This window comes from Pezoporus flaviventris, unplaced genomic scaffold, assembly GCF_033815535.1.
Source record: "Pezoporus flaviventris isolate CSIRO_AGI_PZ_B2104156 unplaced genomic scaffold, CSIRO_AGI_Pfla_v1 ptg000691l, whole genome shotgun sequence".
Classification (NCBI taxonomy): Eukaryota; Metazoa; Chordata; class Aves; order Psittaciformes; family Psittacidae; genus Pezoporus; species Pezoporus flaviventris.
Window position 1 is genome coordinate 1 of NW_026893236.1, and position 25,839 is coordinate 25,839.

General features: G+C 57.6%; 1 protein-coding gene across 1 annotated transcript; it reads right to left on the reverse strand.

Moving 5' to 3' along the window:
• Nucleotides 1-67: 67 nt before the first annotated feature.
• PRR12 (proline rich 12) lies at nt 68-24,276 on the reverse strand (the record flags this gene model as incomplete). Its single annotated transcript, XM_061444110.1, is given in 16 exon segments — nt 68-146; nt 2,903-3,033; nt 4,262-4,378; nt 6,394-6,575; nt 9,551-10,151; nt 11,507-13,536; nt 13,603-13,877; nt 13,988-14,060; nt 14,063-14,171; nt 14,174-14,388; nt 14,391-14,435; nt 14,438-14,752; nt 14,755-14,940; nt 16,519-16,677; nt 20,148-20,260; nt 24,189-24,276. Coding segments are annotated over 16 exon segments (4,716 nt in total), but the record flags the coding sequence as incomplete, so codon positions are not given.
• Between the last annotated feature and the right edge of the window lie 1,563 nt (nt 24,277-25,839).

Genomic DNA, 25,839 nt, shown 5'->3' on the forward strand with positions numbered 1-25,839 from the left:
TGGGGGCACCCTCTCGGCCCGGCCGGGGGGGGGGATGGGGGGGATGGGGGGGAGGGGGAGGAGGGGGAGGGGGGGGCTTCTCGGGGGGGTCAGCTTTGGGGGGGGGGGGAGGTTTGGGGGTGCTGGGCTTGGGGTGGGGTTGGCGCCTGTGGGGGGGGGGAGGGGGGGGTTAAAAGAGGGGGGTCACCCTCCCTCCCCCCCCAAATCCAATGTGGATAAAGGGGGGGCGGGGGCACCCCTCCCCCCCCCAACAGGCAATTCCCATCCCCATATCCCATCCCCCACCCCATCCCATCCCCCATATACCCCATCCATCCCATTATCCATACACCCCATCCCCATATCCCATACATCCCATACACCCCATCCCCCATCCCATTATCCATCCATCCCACCCCCTCCCCACCCCATCCCATCCCCCATACACCCCATCCATCCCATTATCCATCCATCCCATCCCCATCCCTCATATCCCATCCCCCATCCCCCTCCCGTTATCCGTTATCCATCCATCCCATCCCCATCCCTCCCATTATCCGTTATCCCGTTATCCATCCCGCTATCCCGTTATCCATTATCCCATTATCTGTTATCCATCCCGTTATCCCATTATCCGTTATCCCGTTATCCATCCCATTATCCCATTGTCTGTTATCCCATTATCTGTTATCCATCCCATTATCCGTTATCCCATTACCCCGTTATCCCATTACCCCTTTATCCCGTTATCCCGTTATCCGTTATCCATTATCCTGTTATCCCATTATCCATCCCGTTATCCGTTATCCCATTATCCATCCTGTTCTCCATTATCCATCCCATTATACCGTTATCCCATTATCTGTTATCGATCCCGTTATCCCGTTATCCCATTATCCATCCCGTTATCCCGTTAACCGTTATCCATTATCCATCCCGTTATCCCCTTATCCTGCTATCCATTATCCATCCCGTTATCCCATTATCCCGTTATCCATCCCGTTATCCCGTTATCCTGCTATCCATTATCCATCCCGTTATCCCATTATCCCGTTATCCATCCCGTTATCCATTATCCATCCCGTTATCCCGTTGTTATCCATCCCCTTATCCACTATCCTGCTATCCGTTATCCCGTTATCCGTTATCCATCCCGTTATCCATTATCCATCCCCCCTCCCATTATCCGTTATCCCGTTATCTGTTTATCCCTCCCGTTACCCCTTTATCCGTTATCCCATTATCCATTACCTGTTACCTGTTATCCGTTATCCCTCCCGTTACCCCTTATCCCATTACCCATTATCCCATTACCCATAATCCCTCCCGTTATCCATTACCCGTTACCTGTTATCCAGTTATCCCATTACCCGTTATCCCTCCCATTACCCCATTATCCTATTACCTGTTATCCCTCCTGTTACCCGTTATCCCTCCCGTTATCCCCTTATCCCATTACCCCGCTATCCCTCCCGTTACCCATTACCCGTTATCCCTCCCGTTACCCGTTATCCCTCCCATTATCCGTTACCCGTTATCCCTCCCGTTATCCCGTTATCCCTCCCGTTATCCGTTACCCGTTATCCCTCCCGTTACCTGTTATCCCTCCCGTTATCCCTTTATCCCTCCCATTACCCCGTTATCCCTCCCGTTACCCGTTATCCCGTTACCCTGTTATCCCATTACCCGTTATCCCATTATCCATTACCCGTTATCCCTTTCGTTACCCTGTTATTATCCCTCCCGTTACCCGTTATCCCTCCCGTTACCCCGTTATCCCTCCTGTTACCCGTTATCCCTCCAGTTACCCCGTTATTATCCATCCCGTTATCCCATTATCCCGTTACCCTGTTATCCCTCCCGTTACCCGTTATCCCTCCCATTACCCGCTATCCTGTTACCCGTTATCCCTCCTGTTACCCGTTATCCCTCCCGTTTTCCCTCCCGTTACCCCGTTATTATCCATCCCGTTATCCCATTATCCCGTTACCCCGTTATCCCTCCTGTTACCCATTATCCCTCCCGTTATCCCTCCCGTTACCCGTTATCCATTACTCGTTATCCCTCCCGTTACCCGTTATCCCTCCCGTTATCCCTCCCGTTACCCGTTATCCATTACTCGTTATCCTGTTACCCGTTATCCCTCCCGTTACCCATTATCCCTCCCGTTACCCGTTATCCCGTTACCCGTTATCCCTTCCATTACCCGTTATCCCTCCCGTTACCCATTATCCCTCCCGTTATCCCTCCCGTTACCCGTTATCCCTCCCGTTATCCCTCCCGTTACCCGTTATCCATTACTTATTATCCCTCCCGTTACCCCGTTATTATCCATCCCATTATCCGTTATCCCTCCCGTTATCCCGTTACCCATTATCCCTCCCGTTACCCGTTATCCCTCCCGTTACCCCGTTATTATCCATCCCATTATCCCGTTATCCCTCCCGTTATCCCATTATCCCGTTATCCCTCCCGTTACCCCGTTATTATCCCTCCCGTTACCCCGTTATTATCCATCCCATTATCCCGTTATCCCTCCTGTTACCCCGTTATTATCCATCCCATTATCCCGTTATCCCTCCCGTTACCCGTTATCCCTCCCGTTACCCGTTATCCCTCCCGTTACCCCGTTATTATCCATCCCATTATCCCGTTATCCCTCCTGTTACCCCGTTATTATCCCTCCCGTTATCCCGTTATCCCTCCCGTTACCCCGTTATTATCCATCCCATTATCCCGTTATCCCTCCCGTTACCCCGTTATTATCCCTCCCGTTACCCCGTTATTATCCCTCCCGTTACCCCGTTATTATCCCTCCCGTTACCCCGTTATTATCCCTCCCGTTACCCCGTTATTATCCCGTTATCCCTCCCGTTACCCCGTTATTACCCCGTTATCCCGTTACCCCGTTACCCGTCCCCACCTGCCCGGGGGTCCCCGTTGCCATGGTTTCCGGGAGCACACCCTCACGTAGTCCTTCTTGTTGATGTTCTCCAGGAACTTCACGTAGAGGCGCTGGTACCGGTGCCGCGCGTCCCCGAAGTAACCCAGGTACTGGGGGGGGGCGGGGGGGGGGTCAGGGGTACCCCGATATGGGGGGCATCACCCCACAAGTACCCACGTGGACCCCCTCTATGGGGCACCCCGACATTGATACCTATGGGGTACCCCTATGGGGCACCCCAACGTTGACACCTATGGGGCATCCCGACATTGACACCTATGGGGCACCCTGACATTGATTCCTATGGGGTACCCCTATGGGGCACCCCAACGTTGACACCTATGGGGCATCCCGACATTGACACCTATGGGGTACCCTGACATTGACACCTATGGGGCACCCCTATGGGGCACCCCGACATTGACACCTATGGGGCACCCCAACATTGACACCTATGGGGCATCCCGACATTGACACCTATGGGGTACCCTGACATTGATTCCTATGGGGCACCCCAACATTGACACCTATGGGGTACCCAGACATTGACACCTATGGGGCACCCCTATGGGGCACCCCAACATTGACACCGATGGGGCATCCCGACATTGACACCTATGGGGCACCCTGACATTGACACCTATGGGGTACCCTGACATTGATTCCTATGGGGCACCCCGACATTGACACCTATGGGGCACCCCGACATTGATACCTATAGGGTACATCGACATTGACACCTATGGGGTACCCTGACATTGATTCCTATGGGGCACCCCAACATTGACACCTATGGGGTACATCGACATTGACACCTATGGGGTACACCGACATTGACACCTATGGGGCACCCCAACATTGATACCTATGGGGTACCCTGACATTGATTCCTATGGGGCACCCCGACATTGACACCTATGGGGCACCCCGACATTGATACCTATGGGGTACATCGACATTGACACCTATGGGGTACCCTGACATTGATTCCTATGGGGCACCCCAACATTGACACCTATGGGGTACATCGACATTGACACCTATGGGGCACCCCAACATTGATACCTATGGGGTACCCTGACATTGATTCCTATGGGGCACCCCGACATTGACACCTATGGGGCACCCTATGTCCCCGTTCTTGGTGTCCCCCTGTTTTCGGTGTCCCCGTTCCTGGGCTCCCCCTGTTCCTCGGCTCCCCCCGTTCTTGGTGTCCCCCTGTTCCTGGGTCCCCGTTTTTGGGGTGTCCCCGTTTTTGGTGTCCCCCCGTTCCTGGGTCCCTGTTATTGGGGTGTCCCCGTTTTTGGGGTCCCCCCGTTCCGGGGGTCCCTCGCTCACGTTGCTGGTGGCACAGAACTGCCTCTGCCCGTCCTTGATCTCGGGGGTGAATTTCTGCAGCAGCGCCTTCTGCACGCGCCAGATCGGCGGGGGCTCCCGGCCCGTCTGCAGCGCCAGCTGGGGGGGGCAGCGTGAGGGACCCACAGGGACCCATAGGGACCCATTGGGACCCATAGAGACCCATTGGGACCCATAGGGATCCATAGGGACCCATACGGATGCATAAGGACCCATAGGGACCTCATAGACACACCATAGAGCCCCCATAGAGACCCATAGACACCCCATAGACACCCATAGAGACCCACAGAGACCCCATAGACACCCCATAGAGACCCCGTAGATAGTCCATAGACACCCATAGATACCCCATAAATAGCCCATAGACACCCCATAGATACTCAATAGAGACCCCATAGACATCCATAGATACTCCATAGACACCCCATAGACACCCATAGATAGCCCATAGACACCCCATAGATACCCATAGACACCCCATAGAGACCCATAGACACCCCATAGACCCATAGAGACCCATAGAGACCCCAGACACGCACAGATACCCCATAGAGACCCATAGACACCCCACAGACACCCCAGAGACCCATAAAGACCCCATAGAGACCCATAGAGACCCCAGAGACCCATAGAGACCCCATAGAGACCCCAGACACCCCATAGATACCCCATAGACACCCCACAGAGACCCACGGACCTCAGAGACCCAGACACCCCATAGAGAGCCCATAGAGACCCATAGATACCCCATAGAGACCCCATAGACACCTATAGATACCCCACAGACACCCCATAGAGACCCTATAGATACCCCATAGACACCCCATAGAGACCCATAGTCACCCCATAGAGACCCCATAGATATCCCATAGACACCCCATAGATACCCCATAGACACTCCATAGAGACCCCATAGAAACCCATAGATACCCCATAAAGACCCCACAGCACCCTACAGACATCCCATTCATTGCCTCCCAGTCCATCCCAGTATAAACCAGTCCCTCTATAAGGTATTTTTCACGTCTCCCACTCCATCCCATCGCCCCCAGTCATTCCCAACCCCATTCCCAGCCCCATCCCCAACCCCATTCCAGTCATTCCCATCCCCTTTCCCATCCCCATTCCCAACCCCATTCCCAACCCCGTTCCCAGCCACATCCCCAACCCCATTCCCAGCCCCATTCCCAGTCATTCTCAAACCCCATTCCATCACCTCCCAGTCATTACCAGCCCCCATTCCCATCCCCACCCCACGCCATCCCCACTCCACCCCATACCCCATCCATCCCATTATCCATCCATCCCTCCCATTCCCATCCCCATAACCCACATACCCCATACACTCCATCCATCCCCACCCCACCCCATACCCCATCCATCCCATACCCCATACCCCATCCATCCCATTATCCATCCATCCCTCCCATTCCCATCCCCATACCCCATCCATCCCATTATCCATCCATCCATCCCATTCCCATCCCCATAACCCATATACCCCATATACTCCATCCCCACCCCACCCCATACCCCATACACCCCATCCATCCCATTATCCATCCATCCCTCCCATTCCCATCCCCATAACCCATATACCCCATATACTCCATCCCCACCCCACCCCATACCCCATACACCCCATCCATCCCATTATCCATCCATCCCTCCCATTCCCATCCCCATACCCCATCCATCCCATTATCCATCCATCCCTCCCATTCCCATCCCCATACCCCATCCATCCCATTATCCATCCATCCATCCCATTCCCATCCCCATAACCCATATACCCCATATACTCCATCCCCACCCCACCCCATACCCTATACACCCCATCCATCCCATTATCCATCCATCCCTCCCATTCCCATCCCCATAACCCATATACCCCATATACTCCATCCCCACCCCACCCCATACCCCATACACCCCATCCATCCCATTATCCATCCATCCCTCCCATCCCATCCCCATAACCATATACCCCATACACCCCATCCATCCCATTATCCATCCATCCATCCCTCCCATTCCCATCCCCATAACCCACATACCCCATATACCCCATGCCCACCCCACAGCCACCCCATGCCCACCCCACAGCTCACCCGCAGCGCCGGCACGTCCTCCACCCGCACCACGAACTCATCCCTCTCCCTATAGATCCCTTCCCCTCCGCTCCCGGCCTCCTCCTCTTCCTCATCCGTGTCCCCACACACTGCGGCCGCATCCTGCTTCTGCGCCAGGTGCAGCGCCCGTGGGTCCTGAGCCGCCTCTGGGGACCCCCCCCCTCCGCCGCCGCCCCCCCCCACCGGTACCGGCACCGGCACCGGGGACACGGCCCCCACCGGTGATGCCGGGGCCATGGGGCCGGGGGCCATGGGGGGGCTCGAGGGGCCAAGGTGGTGCTGGGCTGGGGGGGTTCCGGAGCTGGGGGGGTGCGGGGGGGTTCTGATGGGGGGGGAAGGTCTGGGGGGGGGGGGGAAGAGAGAGAGAAAGGGGGGGTTAGGGGGGAGATGGGAACAAGGGGGGCCATGGGTCACTGTGGATCCCATTGAGCCCTCTCGATCCCATTGAGCCCTGGGCATCCCATTGATCCCTGTGCATCCCATTGAGCCCTCTGGATCCCATTAATCCCTATGGCTCCAATTGATCTCTGTGGATCCCATTGAGCCCTCACGATCCCATTGAGCCCTGTGCATCCCATTGAGCCCTGGGCATCCCATTGAGCCCTGTGCATCCCACTAATCCCTATGGCTCCAATTGATCTCTGTGGATCCCATTGAGCCCTCTGGATCCCATTGATCCCTCTGGATCCCATTAATCCCTATGGCTCCAATTGATCTCTGTGGATCCCATTGAGCCCTGTGCATCCCATTGAGCCCTGTGCATCCCACTAATCCCTATGGCTCCAATTGATCTCTGTGGATCCCATTGAGCCCTCTGGATCCCATTGATCCCTCTGGATCCCATTAACCCCTATGGCTCCAATTGATCTCTGTGGATCCCATTGAGCCCTGTGCATCCCATTGAGCCCTGTGCATCCCACTAATCCCTATGGCTCCAATTGATCTCTGTGGATCCCATTGAGCCCTGTGCATCCCATTGAGCCCTGTGCATCCCACTAATCCCTATGGCTCCAATTGATCTCTGTGGATCCCATTGAGCCCTCTGGATCCCATTGATCCCTCTGGATCCCATTAACCCCTATGGCTCCAATTGATCTCTGTGGATCCCATTGAGCCCTGTGCATCCCATTGAGCCCTGTGCATCCCACTAATCCCTATGGCTCCAATTGATCTCTGTGGATCCCATTGAGCCCTGTGCATCCCATTGAGCCCTGTGCATCCCACTAATCCCTATGGCTCCAATTGATCTCTGTGGATCCCATTGAGCCCTCTGGATCCCATTGATCCCTCTGGATCCCATTAACCCCTATGGCTCCAATTGATCTCTGTGGATCCCATTGAGCCCTGTGCATCCCATTGAGCCCTGTGCATCCCACTAATCCCTATGGCTCCAATTGATCTCTGTGGATCCCATTGAGCCCTGTGCATCCCATTGAGCCCTGTGCATCCCACTAATCCCTATGGCTCCAATTGATCCCTGTGGATCCCATTGAGCCCTCTGGATCCCGTTGAGCCGTGTGGATCCCATTAATCCCTATGGCTCCCATTGAGCCCTCTGGATCCCATTGCTCCCTATGGCTCCCATGGCACCCTATGGCTCCCATTGATCCCTCTGGATCCCATTGAGCCCTCTGGATCCCATTGCTCCCTATGGCTCCCATTGACCCCTACGGCTCCCATTGACCCCTACGGCTCCCATTGACCCCTACGGCTCCCATTGCTCCCTACGGCTCCCATTGAGCCCTCTGGATCCCATTGCTCCCTATGGCTCCCATTGCTCCCTACGGCTCCCATTGACCCCTACGGCTCCCATTGCTCCCTATGGCTCCCATTGATCTCTATAACTCCCAGTGACCCCTATGGCTCCTATTGGTTCCTATGGCTCCTATTGCTCCCTATGGCTCCTATTGACCCCTATGGCTCCCATTGATCTCTATAACTCCCATTGACCTCTGTAACTCCCATTGACCTCTGTAACTCCCATTGCTCCCTATGGCTCCCATTGATCTCTATGGCTCCTATTGACCCCTATGGCTCCCATTGATCTCTATGGCTCCTATTGGTTCCTATGACTCTTATTGCTCCCTATGGCTCCCATTTACCCCTACGGCTCCCATTGATCTCTACAACTCCCATTGCTCCCTATGTCTCCCATGGCTCCCTATGGCTCCCATTGAGCTCTATAACTCCCATTCACCCCTATGGCTCCCATTGCTCCCTATGGCTCCCATTGAGCTCTATAACTCCCATTGATCTCTATAACTCCCATTCACCCCTATGGCTCCCATTGCTCCCTATGGCTCCCGTTGGTTCCTATGGCTCCCATTGATCTCTATGGCTCCTATTGGTTCCTATGACTCCTATTGACCCCTACGGCTCCCATTGATCTCTATGGCTCCCATTGACCCCTATGGCTCCCATTGATCTCTGTAACTCCCATTGCTCCCTATGGCTCCCATTGATCTCTATGGCTCCTATTGGTTCCTATGACTCCTATTGACCCCTACGGCTCCCATTGATCTCTATGGCTCCCATTGACCCCTATGGCTCCCATTGATCTCTGTAACTCCCATTGCTCCCTATGGCTCCCATTCCTCCCTATGGCTCCCATTGCTCCCGATGGCTCCCATTGGTTCCTATGGCTCCCATTGATCTCTATGGCTCCTATTGGTTCCTATAACTCCTATTGACCCCTACGGCTCCCATTGATCTCTATGGCTCCCATTGACCCCTATGGCTCCCATTGATCTCTATAACTCCCATTGCTCCCTATGGCTCCCATTGCTCCCTATGGCTCCCGTTGGTTCCTATGACTCCTATTGACCCCTACGGCTCCCATTGATCTCTATGGCTCCCATTGACCCCTATGGCTCCCATTGATCTCTATGGCTCCTATTGGTTCCTATGACTCCTATTGACCCCTATGGCTCCCATTGATCTCTATGGCTCCCATTGATCTCTATGGCTCCCATTGACCCCTATGGCTCCCATTGATCTCTGTAACTCCCATTGCTCCCTATGGCTCCCATTGCTCCCTCTGGCTCCCTCTGGCTCCCATTAACCCCTACGCCTCCCATTGACCCCCACAGCTCCCACTCCCCCCTCCATTCCTCCCCATCCCCTCCCCATCGCCGACCTTGGTGCCGCGGCGACGTCGGCTCGGCGTCGCCATCGCCGCCGCCCGCCAGCTCGGGGTCCTTGCGGTCGCTGGGGTCGTAGAGGGCCGAGATGGCCGAGGAGATGCTCTTCTGCAGGTCCTGGTTCTTGCTCACCGAATCCTCCTCGTCCGACGAGAAGGACGGCAGCGTCTCCAGGTTCCTCTTGAGCTCCTCATCCAAACGCTTGCAAGGGCTGGGGCAAGCCATGACCAATCCGTCGCCTTCCGGCCCTTCCAAGCTGCCAGCCAGGATGGGACCTCCCATTGGGAAGGGATTGGTGGTGCTGGTGGTGCTGGTGGCGCCGGCGGCACCGCGGTGGCTCTTGGTGGGGCTGGCGGCGCTGGGAGGCCCCGCTTGGCGTTTGCCGGCCTTGAGGAAGTCCAAGAAGGAAGCCATGAACCCCGACTTCATCTCTGGTTGCTTCTCCTCCACCTCCTTGATCTTCTGCTTGATGCGTTCCCGAGTCTGGGATGCGTCCAAGGCCACCGGCTCCGAGCCGGTGCTGGGAAGACCGGGAATGCCGAGGGAGCCTTCCGGTGGCAACGGCGCCTCCGAGCCCTTGGCCATGGCCAGTTTGAGCTGGGAGAGGGAAAGGGGGGCACGTGTGGGGATGAGGGGATACAGGTGAGACCCACAGCACCCATGGGTGCCCCCCTTTCCTCAAAGGGACTCCGGTAACCCCAATATCCTCACCTTGATGGGCTCCAACCCATCCCCATCTCCATCAATGGGGTCTTTTGGACATCATTGGGTACCACAGCCCACAAGGAACCCCCCAACCACCCCCATATCCATCAACGTTCACCCCAATATCCCCATCCAGAACCCCAAAACCCAACAAGTCCTTACCTTGATGGTCTCCAACCCATCCCCATCTCCATCAATGGGGCCTTTTGGACATCATTGGGTACCACAGCCCACAAGGAACCCCCTAACCACCCCCATATCCATCAATGTTCACCCCAATATCCCCATGCATAACCCCAATATCCTCACCTTGATGGGCTCCAACCCATCCCCACCTCCATCAATGGGGCCTTTTGGACATCATTGGGTACCACAGCCCACAAGGAACCCCCCAACCACCCCCATATCCATCAATGTTCACCCCAATATCCTCACCTTGATGGGCTCCAACCCATCCCCACCTCCATCAATGGGGCCTTTTGGACATCATTTGGTACCACAGCCCACAAGGAACCCCCCAACCACCCCCATATCCATCAATGTTCACCCCAATATCCCCATGCATAACCCCAATATCCTCACCTTGATGGGCTCCAACCCATCCCCATCTCCATCAATGGGGTCTTTTGGACATCATTGGGTACCACAGCCCACAAGGGACCCCAAAACCAGCCCAACCCACCCCATATCCATCAACGTTCACCCCAATGTCCCCACCTTGATGGTCTCCAACCCATCCCTATCTTCATCAATGGGGCCTTTTGGACATCATTGGGTACCACAGCCCCCAAGGAACCCCGCAGCCACCCCCATATCCATCAACGTTCACCCCAACGTCCCCACCTTGACGGGCTCCAACCCATCCCCATCTCCATCAATGGGGCCTTTTGGACATCATTGGGTACCACAGCCCACAAGGAACCCCCTAACCACCCCCATATCCATCAATGTTCACCCCAATATCCCCATGCATAACCCCAATATCCTCACCTTGATGGGCTCCAACCCATCCCCACCTCCATCAATGGGGCCTTTTGGACATCATTGGGTACCACAGCCCACAAGGAACCCCCCAACCACCCCCATATCCATCAACGTTCACCCCAACGTCCCCACCTTGACAGGCTCCACCCCATCCCTATCTTCATCAATGGGGCCTTTTGGACATCATTGGGTACCACAGCCCCCAAGGAACCCCCCACCCCCGCCCCACGGACACCTCACCCGCCCCCCCCGTGCCCCCTCACCTTGAGCGGCTTCAACGCCTCCATCCCATTCCCATCTCCTGCCTCTTCCCCTCCCTTCCTACCCCGGCCCCTTCCTCGCCCGCGGGGCCTCTTGGCCGCGTCGGGATGGGGCAGGAGGAGCCCGTGGGGCAACGGCGACGGCGGCAGCGGCGGCGGCGGCGGGGGGGGTTCCGGTAAAGGCCTGATCCGAGGCCGTCCCCGCGGCCGGGGGGGTCCCTCGCGCTTGGGCTTGGTGGGTTTGCGCCCGCGCTTCTTGGGCGCCGTAGGGTGGTGGTGGTGGTGGGTAGGGGCCGTAGCGGCGGCCGAAGGGAAAGCCAAAGGATCCCCGCCGGGAATGGGGCTGAGAGGAGGGGGCCGAGCCCGGCAACTCGAGATGAGGTCGGGCAGGAGGTCCGGGAGACGGCGGCTGTTGAGGCGGATGTCGGCGGGGACGTCGGCTTTGTCCTCGTCGTCCTGGAACTCGTATTCCTGCGCGTAGGTCTTCTTGGGGGGCGGGAAGGGGTCCCTCTTGCGCAGGAGGTGGAAGGACGAGGTCTTGAGGAGCTTCTTGGGTTTGGAAGAGCAGAAGAGCGGCGTGGGCAGAGCCGGCTTGGTGCTCTCGGTGCCTTGGATCAAACCCAAGGGCTCCGCGTTGACCGTCGACGGCAACTCGTGCTTGGGGGGCTCCAAAGGCAGCGGCGGCGCGGCGGCCGGCGCGGCGCAGAACGAAGGGTAGGCCGGGCCTCCCATGTCGTACGGGGGAGGCTTCAAGGCGTCGCCGCGCCCCTCCAAGCCGCCGGCGCCTTCCTCTTCCTCCTCTTCCTCCGTCGCCTTGGGGAAGTCCTCCGGGGCCGGCCCGAACATGTCCTCCATGCCGGGGAAGAAGCCGCGGTCTTCGTCTTGGAGGAGAGCGTCCGGGAAGCAGATGGAAGTCAAGGGCACGAAGCGGTTCTTGCCCCCCGCCGGGCTCCCCCCTTCGCTGAACTGGTCCTTGCCTTCCAACGGCGTCGCCGTCACCGATGGGGCTCCTCCGTCGGGGTCCAAGAGATGCCCCGGCGGGCCTTGGACCGCTCCGGCTTGCCCTAAATGAGGTTCCAAACCCAAAGGAGGCTCCAGGAAGTCTTGGATCTCTTGAGGAGCCGGCAAGACTTCCATAGGCTCCGGCGGCAACGGCGCCGGCGGCTCCAGGCCTTGCCCGCCGCGCACGTGGGCCTGGTGCAGGTGATGGGCGTCCAAGAGCAGCTGCGGGGACGGGGCAGCCGGGGGGGCCGGTGCTGGTGGGGCTGATGGCGGCGGTGGCGGTGGAGGCGGCGGCGGTGGCGGCGGCGGCATCCGTTGCTGCTCCAAGAGGTGGACGTCGAGCTGGGGCCGGGCTTTGGCGCGGGGATGGAGTTGGCTCTGGGTATGGGTGAGGACGGAGGGCAACAGAGCCGCTGCCCCCCCCGGCACCGGCCCCACTTGCACCGGTCCTAGCTCAGGGGCTGGGTCTAGGAGGAGCCCATGGGGTTCCAAAGGGGGGGGTTCGGCCACCAAACGCCCGTGCTCGGGGGTCTTGGCTAAGTAACCGTGGGGCTGCCCCATGTCCTTGGCGCCGGGCTTCTTCAGCTCGTAGGAGTCCAACGCCGCCGCTTGGTGGCCGTAATGGACCACGGAGGTGGCCGCCAAGCCCTCGGCGCCGTTGCCGGCGCTCCGGTACTCCTTGCCTCGCTCCGGCTTCTTCTTCTCCTTCAAGAGCGCCAACTCCAAGGGCGCCTCCAGGTTGGAATTGGGCCGGATCACGCTCTGTAACTGGTAACGCTCTTCCGCCTTGGCCAAGGCTCCGTAACCCGTCGCCATGCTCTTGGCGCCGGCGCCGCGCTCCTCGCAGCCGCCCCCTAAGGGCTCCCCCCTCGATGGGGGGCTAGGGGCCTGCAGGAGGTGCTGGATCAAGAAGTCCTCATCCTCGCTCCGCTCGGCGCCCAACAGCTCGGCGTCCCCTTTGGTGCCTTTGCCGAAGGCTGGAGCCCGCTCCACGGCCGCCGGGGCCGGCGCCGTGCCCGGCGTCGTCGCTCCTCCACCTCCACCGCCGCCTCCTCCTCCTCCTCCTCCTCCTCCTCCTCCTCCTCCTGCTCCCGTGCCGTATCCCGGTGCCATAAAGGAGGGCGAGAGCACGGAGCCCAGGTACTTCTGGGATTGCCCCGGCGAGCTCCGCGCCGCCGGCGGCGACTGCAAGGGCCGGATGCTGGGAGCGGGGCTATAGGGAAGCGGCGCCGGCACGGCCGGGGAATGCCCGGTGCTATAGGACAAAGACCCCACTTCCGCCTGCACCCCATAGGGAAGCGCTTGGAGCTGCTCCGGCGAGAAGCCTTGGCCTTGCCCCACGCAGGCCGGGCCCCCGCTTTGCCCCCCGGCGCTTGGAGGGGGGGGGTACCCGGTGCCTTGCCCCCCAAGTCGCCGCCGCCGCCGCCGCCGCCACCGCCGCCGCCAGCGCTCGCGGTGCTGCTGAAGCCGGAGCTGGCTTGCGGTGGCGGCGGCGGCGGCGCGGTGCTGGCCCCGTAAGCAGCCCCCGGCCCCAGAGCCAACGGGGAATAGGCCGGGAATGGCTGGAGATGACGGAGCTGGCTTTGGGGGTGCTGGTGCTGAAGCTGCTTTGGCACTTGGGGGTGGCGGTGGAGCGCGGCGTCTGCCGCGCCGCCGAGTAGCTCTGGATTTGGCGCCGTTGGCGCCGTTGGCGTTGGCGCCGTTGCCGCCGGAATAAGCCGGCGATTGGATGATGGGCCGGTAACTGGGCGCCGGCTCCGGCCGCGGCACCACGGCACCGCCTTTGCTCGCCTGTTGGGTGGCTTCGGCGCTGCCGGGGCTCTGCTCGCCCAAAGGGCTGCAGGCCAAGGCCCCGCCGCGGTGCGGGGGCATCTGTTGGTAGCTCCCCCGCAGCTCAGGTAATGCTGGAGGCCGTGGGCCTTGGGCAGCGCGGGCGTTGGTAGTGCTTGATGACGCTGTCCTGGCGCGGCACGGCGCGCTCGCCGGCGCCGCCGAACACGGAGGCGTTGTAGAGCTGCGCCGGTTGCTCGGCCAAGGGAGCCGAGAGCAGGTTGAACTGGGAGGCGCCGGCGGCGCCGCGGTACGCGGGGCTCTGCGCCGGCAACGCCGAACCCAGCACCGCGGTGCCCAAGCGTTCGAAGCCCAGCGCCGGTGGCGGCGGAGGCGGCGGCGGAGGCGGCGGAGGCGGCGGCGGCGGCGGCACCGGGGCTTGAGCCGGTTTGATGTGCAGCAAGGGGTCGTGGGGGAAAGGAGGCCGTTGGAACCGGGGCTGAAGGGAGGCTCCGGGAGCGTGAGGGCCGAGCTCACCGGGAAGCTCCGTGCCGGGAACGGGGCCGGGTGTTGGTAAGCGCCGAGGGCGGATGAAGCCGGGAAGGTGCCGGAGCCGGGAAGGGCGCCAGAGATGAAGAGTTCGGCCGGTGCTGGGGTGTGCATGGCTGGGGGGCAATGGGGGAAATGGGGTTAGAGTGGGGGGGGGGATGGGGGGCGTTATGGGGGGCATGGGGTATTGGGGGATATGGGGGGGAATGGGGTATATAGGGGGTATTGGGGTATACGGGGGGTATAGGGGTATATGGGGGGGAATGGGGGGTATTGGGGTATATGAGGGCCCTGGGGTATAAATGGGGGGTAATGGGGAGTATGGGGATATATAGGGGGTAAGGGGGGTATTGGGGTATATAGGGGGTATTGGGGTATATGGGGGGCATTGGGGTATATGGGGGGGAATGGGGGGTATTGGGGTATATGAGGGCCCTGGGGTATAAATGGGGGGTAATGGGGAGTATGGGGATATACAGGGGGTAAGGGGGGGTATTGGGGTATATAGGGGGTATTGGGGTATACGGGGGGTATAGGGGTATATGGGGGGGAATGGGGGTATTGGGGTATATGAGGGCCCTGGGGTATAAATGGGGGGTAATGGGGAGTATGGGGATATATAGGGGGTAAGGGGGGGTATTGGGGTATATAGGGGGTATTGGGGTATATGGGGGGCATTGGGGTATATGGGGGGGAATGGGGGGTATTGGGGTATATGAGAGCCCTGGGGTATAAATGGGGGGTAATGGGGAGTATGGGGATATACAGGGGGTAATGGGGGGTATTGGGGTATATAGGGGGTATTGGGGTATACGGGGGGTATAGGGGTATATGGGGGGGAATGGGGGGTATTGGGGTATATGAGGGCCCTGGGGTATAAATGGGGGGGAATGGGGAGTATGGGGATATACAGGGGGTAAGGGGGGTATTGGGGTATATAGGGGTATTGGGGTATACGGGGGTATAGGGGTATATGGGGGGGAATGGGGGGTATTGGGGTATATGAGGGCCCTGGGGTATAAATGGGGGGTAATGGGGAGTATGGGGATATATAGGGGGTAAGGGGGGTATTGGGGTATATGGGGGGTATTGGGGTATATGGGGGGTAATGAGGGGTATTGGGGTATATGGGGGGTATAGGGTAGATGGGGGGTATATGAGGGCCCTGGGGTATAAATGGGGGTAATGGGGTATATGGGGGGGTAAATGGGGTATTGGGATATATAGGGGGTAATGGGGGGTTATGGGGATATATAGGGGGTAAGGGGGGTATTGGGGTATATAGGGGGGATTGGGGTATATGGGGGGGTATTGAGGGGTAATGGGGTATATGGGGGGTAATGAGGGGTATTGGGGTATATGGGGGGGAATGGGGGTATTGGGGTATGTGGGGGGTATTGGGGTATATGGGGGTTAATGGGGGGTATTGGGGTATATGGGGGGTATGGGGGTATATGGGGGGTATTGGGGTATATGGGGGGGTAATAGGGGCCCTGGGGTATATGGGGGTGTAATGGGGGGTATTGGTGTATATGGGGGTAATGAGGGGTATTGAGGTATATAGGGGGCAATGGGGGCCTTGGGGTATATGGGGGGGTAATGAGGGATATTGGGGTATATGGGGGGGTAATGGCCTATATGGGGGGCTATCCATCTCCCCCCAGGTCAGGATGAATCCATCCCCCCCCCGTTACCGGTCTGCCAGGAGGGGCTGCGGAACTGGGAGAGCAGCGAGGACGCGGCCGGGCCCGGTTGGGGCCGCGGCTCCAGCGCCGAGATCAGGTTCATGACGGAGGCGTCCGGAGCCGCGGCCCCGGCGTGGTGCAGCCCCGGCTCAAAGAGCCCCGGGAGCCCTGCGGGGGGGAGAGAAAGGGGTCAGGGATGTGGGGTGGGAGGTGGGGGGGGATGTATGGGGTGGGGGGTGTATGGGGTGTATGGGGTGTGGGGTATGGGATGTATGGGGTATATGGGGTATATGGGGTGTATGGGGTATGGGGTATGGGGTATGGGATGTATGGGGTATGGGGTATATGGGGTATGGGGTATGGGATATGGGGTATGGGATGTATGGGGTACGGGGTATGGGATATGGGGTATGGGGTATATGGGGTATGGGGTATGGGATATGAGGTATGGGGTATGGGATGTATGGGGTATGGGGTATATGGGGTATGGGGTATGGGATATGGGGTATGGGATATGGGGTATGGGATGTATGGGATATGGGGTATATGGGCTATGGGGTATGGGATATGGGGTATGGGGTATGGGATGTATGGGGTATGGGGTATATGGGGTATGGGATATATGGGGTATGGGGTATATGGGGTATGGGATGTATGGGGTATGGGGTATATGGGGTATGGGATATGGGGTATGGGGTATGGGATGTATGGGGTATGGGGTATATGGGGTATGGGGTATGGGATATGGGGTATGGGATGTATGGGGTATGGGGTATATGGGGTATGGGGTATGGGATATGGGGTATGGGATGTATGGGGTATGGCATGTGGGGTACGGGATATGGGGTATATGGGATATATGGGGCATGGGGTATTGGGTATAAGGTATATAGGGTATATGGCATATGGGGTATGGAATGTATGGAGTATGGGGTGTGGGGTATAGGGTGTATGGGGTATATGGGGTATGGGGTATATGGGGTATGGGATATGGGGTATGGAATGTATGGGGAATGGCGTGTGGGGTATGGGGTATAGGGTATATATGGGGTGTGGGGCATGGGGTATATGGGGTATGGGGTATATGGGGTATGGGATGTATGGAGTATGGGATGTATGGGGTATGTGACATATGGGGTATGGGGCATGGGATATATGGGATATGGGGTATGCGTTATGGGATATGGGGTATAGGATGTATGGGGTACAGGGTATGGGATATGGGTTATGGGGTATGGGATATGAGATATGGGATATATGGGGTATGGGATATGGGGTATGGAATGTATGGGGAATGGCGTGTGGGGTATGGCGTATAGGGTATATATGGGGTGTGGGGCATGGGGTATATGGGGTATGGGGTATATGGGGTATGGGATCTATGGAGTATGGGATGTATGGGGTATGTGACATATGGGGTATGGGGCATGGGATATATGGGATATGGGGTATGCGTTATGGGATATGGGGTATAGGATGTATGGGGTATGGGGTATGGGATATGGGTTATGGGGTATGGGATATGAGATATGGGATATATGGGGTATGGGATATGGGGTATGCGGTATGAGATATGGGATGTATGGGGTATGGGATATGGGATATAGGATACAGGACGTATGGGATATGGAGTATGGGATATAGGAGTGGGATATGGAATATAGGTGTGGGATGTGGGATATAAAGTATGGGATATGGGATATAGCGTACGGGATATGGGGTATATGGGATATGAAACATAGAATATTGGGTATGAGATATGGGATATAGAAGTGGAATAGGGCATATAGGGTATGGAATATGGGATATAGGAATGGGATAGGGGATATAGGAGTGATATATGGCATATAGGGTATGGGATATGGGATATAGCAGTGGGATATAGGAATGGATGAGAGGATACAAGGATATGGGATATAGGATATGGGGTATATGGGATACGAAATATAGAATATCAGGTATGGGTTATATGGGATATGAGACACAGGATATGGGGCATGGGGTATATGGGATGTGAGGTATGGGATATATGGAATATGAAATACATGTGATACGGCATACATAACATACGGAATAGATGGGATATGCAATATGGAATATAAAGTATAGGATGCATGGATATAGCATACATAAAACATCAAATATAAAACACAGAATAGGAGCTATATAGGGTGCAAAACATGGAATGATATACGGTACATACAGGGTATTAAAATATGAAATATAAAGTATGGGATATATGGGATATGGGATGTGGTATATATGGGATATGGAATATGGGACGTAAAGTATGGGATAGAGAGCCCATGAGATATGAAACATGGGGTTTGCCATATACAACACATGTAATATGGCATGAAAGTAGGGGATATGGAGTATGTAGGATATGGGATATGGGATATAGAGTATGGAATATGAGGTATATGGGATGCAGAATATGGGATATGGGGTATATGGGATATGGAATATGGGATACGGGATATACAGCATGGGATATGAAGTATATGGGATGCAGAATATGAGATATGGGGTATATGGGATACAGAATAGGGGATATGGGATATACAGTATGGGATATGAGATGCAGAATATGGGATATGGGGTATATGGGATATAGAATATGGGATATGGGAATACAGTATGGGATATGAAATGCAAAATATGGGATATGGAGGATATGGCGTATGAAATATGGAATATACAGTATGGGATATGAGTTATATGGAATGCAAAATATGGGATATGGGGGATATAGGATAGAGAATATGGGATATTCAGTATAGGATATGATGTATATGGGATACAGAATATGGGATATGGGGTATATGGGATATGGGGTATATGGAATATGGAATATGAGATATACAGCATGGGATATGAGAGATATGGGGTATATAGGATATGGAATACGGGATATGGGATACACAGAATGGTATATGAGGTATATGGGATGCAGAATATGGAATATGGGGTACATGGGATATGGAATATGGGATATGAGGTATATGGGATGCAGAATATGGGATAGGGGGTACATGGGATATGGAATATGAGGTATATGGGATGCAGAATATGGGATAGGGAGTACATGGGATATGGAATATGGGATATGAGGTATATGGGATGCAGAATATGGGATAGGGGGTATATGGGATATGGAATACGGGATATCAGGTATATGGAATGCAGAATATGGGATATGGGGTACATGGGATATGGAATATGGGATATGAGGTACATAGGATGCAGAATATAGGATATAGAATATGGGATATGAGGCATATGGGATGCAGAATATGGGATATGGAATATGGGATATGAGGTATATGGGATGCAGAATATGGGATATGGGGTACATGGGATATGGAATATGGGATATGAGGTATATGAGATGCAGAATATGGGATATGGAATATGGGATATGAGGTATATGGGATGCAGAATATGGGATATGGGGTACATGGGATATGGAATATGGGATATATGGGATATGAGCAACGCAGGATATAGACTATATAGAACATAGAAGCTGCAGTATAAGGTCTATGAGATATAGAATATATGGGGTGGGGGTTATGGGGACACAGCACATGGGGATATGGGGATGCAATGGGAACACCGGGGGGCCATGGGGGTACCTGTGGGGTGATGGTTGGGGCCGTAGCCCTGCAGCGGGTGGGGGGCTCCGTACGGCTGCCGGGGGAGCAGCTCCGGCTCCGCGTGCGGCGCCCGGGACCCCCCGTACACGAGGCTGGGGGGGGGGGAATAGGGGCAGGGTCAGAGCTGGGGGGCACCCATTGCCATGGGACACCCCCATTCATAGCAATGGGACCCCCCATTCATAGCAATAGGACCCCCCATTCATACCAATGGGATCCCCCCCCATTCATAGCAATGTGACCCCCCCATCCATTGCCATGGGACCCCCCCATTCATACCAATGGGATCCCCCCCCATTCATAGCAATGAGAACCCCCCATTCATAGTAATGGAACCCCCCCATACGCAGCAATGGGACCCCCCCCATTCATATCTATGGGACCCCCCCATCCATTGCAATGGGACCCCCCATTCATACCAATGGGATCCCCCCCCATTCATAGCAATGTGACCCCCCCATCCATTGCCATGGGACCCCCTCCATTCATACCAATGGGATCCCCCCATCCATAACAATGGGACCCCCCCATTCATAGCAATGGAACCCCCCCATACGCAGCAATGGGACCCCCCCATTCATATCTATGGAACCCCCCCATACGCAGCAATGGGACCCCCCCATACGCAGCAATGGGACCCCCCCATTCATATCTATGGGACCCCCCCATCCATTGCAATGGGACCCCCCATTCATAGCAATGGGACCCCCCCATTCATAGCAATAGGACCCCCCCATCCATAACAATGGGACCCCCCATTCATACCAATGGGATCCCCCCATCCATAATAATGGGACCCCCCCATTCATAGCAATGAGACCCCCCCATTCATAGTAATGGAACCCCCCCATACGCAGCAATGGGACCCCCAATCCCTAATGGCACCCAACCCTCAGCACCCATTGCAATGGGAACTGAGCACCCTTCTGCACCCGTTGCAATGCTACACCAGCACCCAACTCTCTGCACCCATTACAATGGGACCCAGGCACCCACTGACTGCTTTGGGACCCCAGCACCCCTCTGCACCCATTGCAATAGGACCCCAGCACCCCAATGGCACCCAACCCTTGCTTCAATGTGATCCCTGCACCCCAGCACCCGGTACATGGAGCAGCCAGCACCGCAGCACCCAGCACCCCATAGACCAGCACCCAGTGCAACCGGTCCCCAGCACCCAATGGAACCAGCACACAGTGCAACTGGTCCCCAGCACCCAATGTAACCAGTACCCAGCACCCAATGTAACTGATCCCCCGCACCCAATGCAACCAGTCCCCAGCACCCAATGCAATGGGTATTCAGCACCCAATGCAACCAGTACCCAGCACCCAATGCAACCGGTACCTAGAACTCAGCACCCAATGCAACCAGTCCCCAGCACCCAATGCAACCAGTCCCCAGCACCCAATGCAACGGGTACCCAGCACCCATTGCAACTGGATCCTGGTACCCAGCACCAACACCCATTGCAACCAGCACCCAATGTAACCTGCACCCAGCACCCAATGCAACCGGTCCCCAGCACCCATGTCCTCAGTACCCAATGCAATGGGTACCCAGCACCCATTGCAACTGGATCCCAGTCTCCAGCACCCAATGTAACTGGTCCCCAGCACCCAATACAACCGGTCCCCAGCACCCATGTCCCCAGAACCCATTGCACCCAACACCCAATGTAACCGGTCCCCAGCACCGAGCACCCAATGCAACCGGTACAGAGCACCCAATGTAACCTGCACACAGCACCCAATGCAACCAACACCCAGTACAGAGCGCCCAATGTAACCTGCACCCAGCACCCAATGTAACCGGTTCTCAACACCCAATGTAACCTGCGCACAGCACCCAATGCACCCAGCACCCAATGTAACCTGTTCTCAGTATCCAATGGAATCAGCACCCAGCAACCAACACAACCTACACACAGCACCCAATGGAACCAGCACCCAGCATCCATTGCACCCAGCACCCATTGCAACCAGCACCCATTGCAACTGGTCCCCAGCACCCATTGCAACCAGTCCCCAGCACCCAATGCACCCAGCACCCCATGTAACCTGTTCTCAGTATCCAATGGAATCAACACCCAGCAACCAACATAACCTACACACAGCACCCAATGGAACCAGCACCCAGCATCCATTGCACCCAGCACCCATTGCAACTGGTCCCCAGCACCCAATGTAACCAGCACCCAGCACCCAAAGTAACCTGCACCCAGCACCCATTGCATCCAGCACCCACTGCACCCATCACCCAATGTAACCTGCACCCAGCACCCATCACCCAATGCACCCAGCACACAATGTAACCAGCACCCAGCACCCATCACCCAGCACCCAATGTAACCTGCACCCAGCACCCATTACACCCATTGCACCCATCACCCATTGCACCCAGCACCTATCACCCATCACCCAATGTAACCGGTCCCCAGCACGCAGCACCCAATGTAACCAGCACCCAGCACCCAATGTAGCCAGCACCCATTGCACCCAGCACTCAAAGTAACCTGCACCCATTGCACCCAGCACCCAATGCAACCAGCACCCATTGCACCCAATGTAACCGGTCCCCAGCACCCAATGTAACCAGCACTCATTGCACCCAATGTAACCGGTCCCCAGCACCCAATGTAACCAGCACTCATTGCACCCAATGTAACCGGTCCCCAGCACCCAATGTAACCAGCACCCATTGCACCCAGCACCCATTGCACCCAATGTAACTGGTCCCCAGCACCCAATGTAACCGGTCCCCAGCACCCAATGTAACCGGTCCCCAGCACCCATTGCACCCAGCACCCATTGCACCCAATGTAACTGGTCCCCAGCACCCAATGTAACCGGTCCCCAGCACCCATTGCACCCAGCACCCATTGCACCCAGCACCCATTGCACCCAATGTAACCGGTCCCCTGCACCCAATGGAACCGGTCCCCAGCACCCATTGCACCCAGCACCCATTGCACCCAATGTAACCGGTCCCCAGCACCCATTGCACCCAGCACCCATTGCACCCAGCACCCATTGCACCCAATGTAACCGGTCCCCTGCACCCAATGGAACCGGTCCCCAGCACCCATTGCACCCAATGTAACCGGTCCCCAGCACCCATTGCACCCAGCACCCATTGCACCCAGCACCCATTGCACCCAATGTAACCGGTCCCCAGCACCCATTGCACCCAGCACCCATTGCACCCAGCACCCATTGCACCCAATGTAACCGGTCCCCAGCACCCAATGTAACCGGTCCCCAGCACCCATTGCACCCAGCACCCATTGCACCCAATGTAACTGGTCCCCAGCACCCAATGGAACCGGTCCCCAGCACCCATTGCACCCAGCACCCATTGCACCCAGCACCCATTGCACCCAATGTAACCGGTCCCCTGCACCCAATGTAACCGGTCCCCAGCACCCATTGCACCCAGCACCCATTGCACCCAATGTAACTGGTCCCCAGCACCCAATGTAACCGGTCCCCAGCACCCATTGCACCCAGCACCCAATGCACCCAGCACCCATTGCACCCAATGTAACCGGTCCCCAGCACCCATTGCACCCAGCACCCATTGCACCCAATGTAACTGGTCCCCAGCACCCAATGTAACCGGTCCCCAGCACCCATTGCACCCAGCACCCAATGCACCCAGCACCCATTGCACCCAATGTAACCGGTCCCCAGCACCCAATGTAACTGGTCCCCAGCACCCAATGTAACCGGTCCCCAGCACCCATTGCACCCAGCACTCATTGCACCCAATGTAACCGGTCCCCAGCACCCAATGTAACCGGTCCCCAGCACCCATTGCACCCAGCACCCATTGCACCCAGCACCCATTGCACCCAATGTAACCGGTCCCCTGCACCCAATGTAACTGGTCCCCAGCACCCAATGTAACCGGTCCCCAGCACCCATTGCACCCAGCACCCATTGCACCCAATGTAACCGGTCCCCAGCACCCATTGCACCCAGCACCCATCACCCGCTCGCGTCCCCCCTCGCCCCTCACCTGGCCTTGGCCGAGCGCTCGTAGCTCCACCCGGGCCCAGCCCCCAAGGGGTCCCCGAACCCGGCCGCGGGGTAGTTCCGGTCCATGGGGGCGGGGGTGGGGGGAGGGTGGGGGGGGGGTGTGGGGGGAGGGGGAGGGGGGGGTCGTCGGTACCGGTTGGAACCGGAGAGGGGGAGGGGAGGGGGGAAGGCGGCGGCGGGAGCGGCCGCGAAGGGGGAGGGGAGGGGGGGGGAAAGGAAGCGCTCACGGGGCGGCCATGTTGGAGGGGGCCGCGCGCGCCGCTTCCGCCCACAATGCACCGCGAGAGCGGGAGGGGGAGGAGCCAATGGGGAGCGAGAGGAGGGGGAAAGGGGAGGAGCCGGGAGAGAGGGAGTGGGAGGAGCCAATGGGGAGGGAGAGGAGGGGAAAGGGAGGAGCCAATGAGGAGGGAGAGGAGGGGAAGGGGAGGAGCCAATGAGGAGGGAGGGAAGGGAGGGGGTGGGCGGGGCTGGGCGGTGGCGGGAGAGCGGGAGTGGGAGGAGCCAATGAGGAGGGAGAGGAGGGGAAGGGGAGGAGCCAATGAGGAGGAGGGAGGGAGGGGGGGTGGAGACAGGAGAGCGGGTGTGAGAGGAGCCAATGAGGAGGGAGAGGAGGGGAAGGGGAGGAGCCGGGAGAGCGGGAGTGGGAGGAGCCAATGAGGAGGGAGAGGAGAGGAAGGGGAATGGGAATAGCCAATGAGGGGGAAGGGAGGGGGGGGGAAGATGAGGAGCCAATGAGGAGGAGGGAGAGAGAGGGGGCGGAGCCAGGAGGTGGCGGGAATGCGGGAGTGGGAGGAGCCAATGAGGAGGAAAGGGGGGGAAGGGAGGAGCCAATTGGGGGGTGGGCGGGGCCAGGCTGGGGCGGGGAATTGGGATGAACCAATGAGGAGGAGGAGGGGGGTGGGCGGAGCCAGGCGGTGGCGGGAGCTCGGGATTGGGAGGAGCCAATGACGATGAAGGAAGGGGGGAAAGGGGAGGAGCCAATGAGGGGGGGTGGGCGGGGCCAGGCTACGGGGAGAAAGGGGCGGGGCCTAGGCAGTGGCGGGAGCGCGGGGAGTGGGAGGAGCCAAGGCGGGGGCGGGGCCAAGGGAGGGGAAGGGGCGGAGCCAAGCGAGGCGGTGGGCGGGGAGCACCCGGACCTTTATCGCTGCTGCACCCGGCGCCGCCTCAAGGCGACTTCCGGTTGGGGCGGGGCTGGGAGGAGGAGGAAAAGGGGGGGGCGGTCCCTTTTCAGCGTTGCACTTCCGGTAAAGAACCCGGTTCCGGTTGCGGTACTTGGGTTTCCGGTGCGGCGGGGGACGGAGGTGCCGGGCCCGGGGACACCCGAACCCGTTCGGGACCTTCCGGAACCATTCGGGACCTTCCGGTACCGGTCGAGACCTCCTCGGTACCCTCCGAACCCTTCCGAACCCCTTCGGGACCTTCCGGACCCCTTCGGTACCGTTCGGGGCCCATCGGGACCCTGCGAACCCTCTCGGGACCCCCCTCGAGTTCCTTTCGGGGCCCTTCGGGGGCCTTTCGGGACCTTTGGGACCTTTCGAACCCTCTCGGACCCCTTCGGGACCTTCCGAACCCTTTCGGGCCCCCCCCCCCCGACCCCCTTTCGGCACCTTCCGAACCCCTTCGGGACCCTT